Raw genomic sequence first — 7500 nt, forward strand, 5'->3', positions numbered from 1 at the left:
GGTACTTGGTATTAACGCATTTGCACCAGTTGACGTCCTATCACATGGTTGGAAAATTTCCCTGGACCTGGTTGATGTCCTGTGACGTCATGCAGTTTCTCACCCAGTCCTGTGCAGGGCAGTTGTGACATGCTGAAACGTCAGCTATAGAATGCTCAATTGATCTTAAATATAATTATTTTTCTTAATTTCTTAGACTGTTACTTTAGTTTTGGTGTTTGAATGTAAAATATATAACATTAAAAAAAAATGATGTCTAAGAAAACTACGTGATATTGATGACATGATGGTAATTTCTGCTATTGATCAGTTGAATCAAAAGATATGAATCTAAAAATCAGATGTGATTAGCTAAGAAATAAAATAAAATTAAATTCAAAATTACTAATGTAATACTATTTCTAATTTGTCAATTGCCTCTGATATCCCAACATATCACGTCACGAGGTACATATATGTACTCGTATGTACATGTATGATTATTTATATTGTTCTTTTCGTTTTGAAAAAAAATTGATAAGTATCAAAAAACTTTTTTGATACCCCACTAAAAAAGATTGCTTCCACTTTCCCTTGACATTAGCACATAGAAGTGAAGAATATAGGCAAAGTTCAATAAAATAACACTAGAAAAGCATTGCTGTAACATCTTTCTTGACTGAAATAACTCCTCTGAACATGAAAACATTTTTAAATGCCTTTACATTATAGACACAATCATGCAACCCATAAGGATAGGGTGGGTGAAAAACGCTTTGAGAGGTTCAGCGTGGCCCCATGCAGCGAAAAAACACCCTGGAACAAAGTGTCGCACTTGTTATCTTCCTGGCAGAAGCGGGAGTAGGTGAAATAAGTCCTGTCAGAAGTGGGTTAAGGGTTTAAATTATGTTTAAATGGCGAAAGTGACACCTACTTTCAGCAAACAAGGTTGTTTTTCTACAGATTTTCTCATTTTTTATAGTTATTTAAAGTTTTGCTTGAAGCCATTATGTGAACAAGAAGCTTGGGAAATATTAAGCCTCATCAGCAGAGCCTAGACAGTAGTTAGAAAGTCAGTTAGCAGCATCATGCACATTGCAATACTGTTCTAGCTTTAGTGCATAGATTCATATTATTATTGTTGTTAAATAATGGTAAAAAGTCTACTTTAAACTAAAGACACATTGTTATAGTAAGTTATTAATAAATTTCTATGGGACAATACATTGATGAAAATTATATTTTTATGTAATATATGTAATATACTGTGCTAGATGCATTTTGTAAAACTCAGAAGCATATAGATAGTGAATAGAATATAAGAATTATGCCCACAAAAGAAAATATTATTGCACCATTGTCAGTTATTGTAATCAGCTATAAGATTTAACCCATTCGCACCGGTTGACTTGCTATCATGTTCAGTGGTTATTGAGTCAGACGTCGGTGACAAGATATTTGGTCAAGGCCAGCACTTGGGGTAAGCAGGCGTACAGCGCCCAATTGCAGCTAGTGCGCCCGAGAATTCCGAGGCATTAGGCTTATGTGTTCAAAAAGTAGCACTGATATAGTGCTATAAACCAAATCTGAATTGTAGAAGACTGCATGAATCCTTAATCATGGTAGCTAGAGACACATACTGCCATGTTGTCTTACTAGAAATTTTTGTTGGCAGATGACCCTTTTCTATGCATGATAACAAAGCGTTCCATACCAAAAGTACTAGTAGAAAACCCTTGGGAAAACAATTTTTAATTTTTCCTCACAATAAAGTTCAATGGCAGTGGTGCTGCCTGTTTCTAACTAAGCCTTAATGGTGTCACCAGAGATGATATGCTAATGCTTGTGCTATGCCTAATGTGGAATTGACTGTTTAGAGTGAAACTTTCTATTTTGGCTAAAAAATTCAGATAATCTAACAGTGGACAATATTGGCTGTTTGTGCCGGACAGACAGAAAGGGGGAAAATGAGAGAGAATGAATGAATTAGAGAAGGAAAGAAGGGGATAAAGAGAGTGAATATAAGAGAGAAAGAGAGTGAGTGAATAAATAAATGGATATATGAATAAATCGAAGAGAGAGAGAGAAGGAATGCTTAATGTCCAAAATACTTTGTGATTTAATCTGTTAATGGCGGGGTGTTTTTGGCTCTTCCTGGACATTATGCCAGGGTATTTCAAAATGCACAGGCCCCAACAGCATGGGCTATTTGTCCACTGAGGTGGCAGCCAGCCTCTACCTGACCAATCCCCTGGAGTGCTGTTCATACAAAAAGCTAAGACATGATACCGCCCCCCAACAGGATGACCAGCTGGGCCATGATGTGATATTAGGTCATCCATCGTTAAGAGGTTAAATGATGTGTGATCAACAGATTTAATAATCTCCAATGCTTAAGTGCTTGTCAAATACATAACAATAATGGAATACTGTGGAGAACCAGATAGATATTGTGCACATACAGTAATATTTCAGTTAGAATAACGGGAAAGGTAATAGAGTACATAGATCATACAGAGTAATACTGCACAATATTGTATACATGATATAAAAATGCTTTGTAAATATATGTTACTGTGAATTAAAATATTAACACCGTAATGCAGGTGCCCATATGAGGTGAAACACAACTACAATAAGACTAAAATTAAAAAAAGCAAAGTTCCTAACCCAATATTTCTCATCAGAGGAAGTGAAATCCAAAATGGATTGCTCTATTTTAGTTTTCAGTTTGTCTGATGTGAAACACTTAACCCGTTAATGCTGGGTGACAAGATATCCTGTCAAGTGTGGCAGGACCAGCTGCATGATGAGACATTTTGTCAAGGCTATCCTGGCCGACGTGCCAGGTGATTGGGTACGTAGGACTTGTCCGCAGCCAGAGCGGGTGAATAGCTTGACGCATTAGGCTTAAGCATTTGAAATATCCTGGTATTTCGACCATCTGGGTTGAAATGGGTCAAAGAGTCCAAAATGTCATGAATTTTATTTTGGTCAACTTGAGGCTATTTCCTTTTACATGCTGTTGTACAAAAGGGACTTCAAGTAACATCTTCAGAATAAAGATAATGCAACAATCAAAAGATCCATGACTGCATGCTACCGTCAGAATTCAAAGCATGTTGATATATGGTAACGTTATATTTGTGAGCTGGGAAAGTTCAATTTCAAATAAAATATAAAGTACACTATAGTACAGGACTACTCTACTATTATGACTAAAAGTCCAGTTAGAAAAGTATACAGAGGTCTACATATTTTTTTCATGAATCTAAAACCTTGAGCCTTGATGTTATTTAATAATATTTCTCCTAGAGACTAGGGTCCAGCTTTAACACACAGGTCTGTTTTCAGACCACAGGCTGGCAGTTGAGTAGCTCTGCTATAGTACATAAATATATAAGCTTCAATGTAATTCAAATAGATAAATGAATATATATATATATATATATATATATATATATATATATACATATATATATATATATATATATATATATATATATATATGAAGATAAACATTTCACATATCATCTAAAGTATTCAGCAAAGTGAAACACACTAAAAGATATAACAACTGAAAGTGAGTATCCACTGCATTACAGACACTAGTGGTTCCGTTTGTCTGAAGTTTCACCCAAAATGTGCTCAGATAATGTGAATGTCACACTGAATTTAGACGGCTCGCCCAGAAAATTGTAATAATAATTACTATAATTGTCATAATAATAAGCAAAATGGGTTTCACCTGACATCCAAACCCTAGATGGCACCACTTTCTTCTCCAAGCACATGTAGGAGAGAGAAAGTCTTGAATGGCACCCATCCACAGTCTCTCACAGGTAGTATCTTTAGAGAGCAATGGCACACAGTAAGTTTCCGACCTCTTGCTCTAAAGTATCGGTGATAAAGGATGTGCAGGCAGGACAAGAAGAAGAAGGTGATTAAAACCATGCTCAGTGTCTACAATCTGCCCCTGTGCCAATAGGGATGCCTTGTCCTGTGGCACTGACAGTCATAAGCACAAAACCTTCCCAATCTCTTCATGTTATCTTCATTGTGGATGGTTATATTTTTCGTATTCATTCATGACAGTAAACAAATATGAAAAAAATTAAGTTGCTCTTTGCCTCCCATAAAACAACAATACTTCCATCAGAATGAGTATAAAGAAAATAGTGAGCTGATATGGACCCTATACTATAATTTTAGTTAACTGCAGTAGTGATACAGCCTGTCAAGTGACACATTTATCCCATTCGCGCCGGTTGACGTGCTGACACGTGGTCGAAAAAAGCCCCGGACCCGGGTGACGTCCTGGCACGTGCTACATTTTCGGCCCGCGCGCCGGGAGGCCAGTAGCGACGTGCTGAAACGTCCGCATTAGAATGATAGATTATTCTTAGTACAATTCGATTTTCATACTTGATTTGTCTTAGCTACTTTAGTTTATCCTTCTAAATAGTAGAAAATGGGATATAACGTAATATGAATGACGTCTCAGGTACATACGTAATCTTGATTACGGCATGGTGATTTCTGTTTCTGATTTGTTGAATATGATGATCTGAGTCGAAAGACTATCGTAAAATCAATTGTAATTGGCCGAGGAATAAAAAAAAAAAAAAAAAAAAAAAAAATATAACATCTTTTTGTTGCCCCACTAAAAGAAAATGACACTTGAAAAAACATTGCTGTTACTTGCATTCACTTGTATGCACATGTATGGTTGTTCATATTCTCTTTCTTTTCGTTAAGGAAGAAAAAAAAAATTGAAAAAAAAAACTATGTTTGTTACCTCACTAGAAGAATGCTTCCACTTCCCATTGGTATTACAACATAGGAGTAAAGAATATGGAAAAAGTTCAATAGAATAACACTAAAAAAACAGTGCTATAACATCTTTTTCGACTGATATACATCCTCTGAACATAGCACTACTTTCTACACATGATTACACTTTAGACGCAATCACGCAAACCATAAGGATAGGGTGGGTGAAAAACGCTCTGCGAGCGTCAGAGCGACCGCGCGCAGCGGGAAAACACCCCGGCACGAACGGTTGCGCGCTTGAAATCTTCCCGGCGTTATCGGGAGTAGGCGAAATTCCGCCCCGGCGTGAATGGGTTAACCCATTAACCCATTCACGCCGGGGCCATTCCGGCTTTGCACGGTCGCTATACCGAGGTTTTCGAACGCATCATCCGAACGCTTCGAGATTCTCGGGCGCACGGGCCGCTAGCCTGGGCTGCCCGCTCGCTCACCCCGAGCGCCGGCCTTGGCCAGATATCTCGTCGGCGGCGTCTGACGCGAAAACCACGAAACGTGTCAGCACGTCATCCGGCGTGAGTGGGTTAACGACGGATGACTAGATATCGTGGTTTTTGGGCCACACGCCGGGGACGCGTTATTTTGTCCAGCCCGGCGTGTGGGAGGAGCCAGCACACAGCGCTGGCTCACGGCCAGTGCAGCCGAGAATCCCCACGCATTAGGCTTATGCGTTCAAGAGTCCTGGAATTTTGGTCTTTTTAACCCATTCCCGACAGGGGAATTCTAGCCTTGAATGTCCAAATGCCGGGGCGTTCGAATTATTAGGCCTAAATCAATTGAATGGCTGGCACAATACTGTGCCGCCCGGCAACTGGGCTTTTGAATGCGCGGTACACATGCTGTACCACCCGTCCTGTGTGGGTTAAGCCGGATTGGTCCCGTCGGGAATGGGTTAAGTCATACAATACAATACAATACAATACAAAAAAAAAAAAAAAAAAAAAAAAACACACACACACACACACACACACAAAAATGGCTAAAGATTTATAAGTAACTGAAAGACAGTTGGTAAGATGCATGAACCTGCCTCACTCTGAAATAAAACCCATCTTGGGCGACTGGGTAAGCAAATCTTTGACTGTCTGCAATGGGTTAAACGAAAGCTCAAAAGAACAAGCTGAAGCACAATATATTCTGGGTGAGCTGTACAAAAGTGGTACAAAAAACATATTGTGTAAACAAATTTTGGGTGAAATCTCTAGACACTTTGGTTCCAATGGTCACTGCCTAGGGACATCCATAATGTGAAGGTAAGCTGAAGGACCATTTTTCAATAAGGTTTACAAATGTCAACCTACAAACAGTTGTGTCTTTCATGGCAAAGGTTGTCAGTAATCAACAAGAATACCTTGTTATAATGTTTCCAAAAACATATGGTGCCATCATTGTCAAAGGGCTGGGAACCACTGGTATATAAAACTTAAAATCCAAATAAGGTGCATGAATCCCGACTCTGTATATATTTAAATCCAACACACACACAGGCAAACTACCTCCATAAATTTAAAATACAGCTTCAAATCTACTGAGAATTAAGCATGCTTCTTGTGTATCACCCTCTCATGCACTTTCTAGATGTGAAAAAAACAACAAATAAAAGTATGAAAGAATGCTGTTCATTAGATCTAGTGGGAAAATAATTTGTTAAAATACATAGAGGCACAAGATAAAAACTGAGCAGATTAATTTGTGCACTTACTGACATCCTCGCTGTCTGCCACTACAGAGAATGAGAAAATCCACAATGAAAACAAATGTAAACCAGTCTCTTAATTCAAGATATTATCTCATAATTTCTATAGCCCCATTAATCATTGTGGATATTCTTGATTCCTTCATAAAAAAAGGAAAAGATGAAAGAAAAAACAAGAAAGAAAGAAAATGTTTTTCTGTATAATTACTTGGAAAGAAAACACGTTCTCACAATGGAGTTCATTTTTGTTCTAGTTAATACAGACACCAGGAGTGGACATATTTGCATTGTTATTGGAGAGAAATCATTGATACTAAAATATGATGAGTGAGAACAAGAGGGCATTACTGCACTCACACTCTAATCAAAACTAATTCTATCAAATCCAGTGAACAACACCAAAGATTCAACATTATCTAAGACAATTTACCATAATAAGAAACAAAAAACAAAATAAAAAAATCCAAGAGATACACAAGCCTTCAGCATCATCAGTGATATTTGTAGGAGTAAAAATCATAGCAATTAAGATACACAAATGGTATCTTTATTTATTGATTATTATCAAACTGTTGTACAATAACTCTGGATAGGGTAGCTATCACTAGATTCTAGACTGAAGGATATTACAGCATATAAATAATCAAAGACACATAACATTATACATGTATTTATATATAAATATAAATATATAAATATATATATATATATATATATATATATATATATATATATATATATATAATATATACTTATATATTTTTATATATATATATATATATATATATATAAGTAATATATATATTATATATATATATATTATATATATATATATATAATATATATATATATATTTATACATATAATAGTATAATATAGTATAATAAATAAATAAATAAATATAGATGTATGTATAAAAAAAAAAAAAAAAGAAAAAAAAAAAAAAAAATATATATATATATATATATATATATATATATATATTATATATATAT

General features: G+C 36.1%; 1 protein-coding gene across 1 annotated transcript in view; it reads right to left on the reverse strand.

Moving 5' to 3' along the window:
- The window catches only part of LOC122259911 (oxysterol-binding protein-related protein 6), a gene marked incomplete at its 5' end in the record, with an annotated part of 70881 nt that overhangs the window by 14126 nt on the left and 49255 nt on the right, over positions 1–7500 (reverse strand). Inside the window, 1 exon segment of the mRNA XM_086541425.1 lies at positions 6512–6532. Coding sequence (XP_086397551.1) covers positions 6512–6532 — 21 coding nt within the window.

The sequence above is a fragment of the Penaeus japonicus genome, unplaced genomic scaffold (assembly GCF_977035675.1).
Source record: "Penaeus japonicus unplaced genomic scaffold, GWHDUDI00000001_assembly GWHDUDI00000011, whole genome shotgun sequence".
NCBI lineage: Eukaryota > Metazoa > Arthropoda > Malacostraca > Decapoda > Penaeidae > Penaeus > Penaeus japonicus.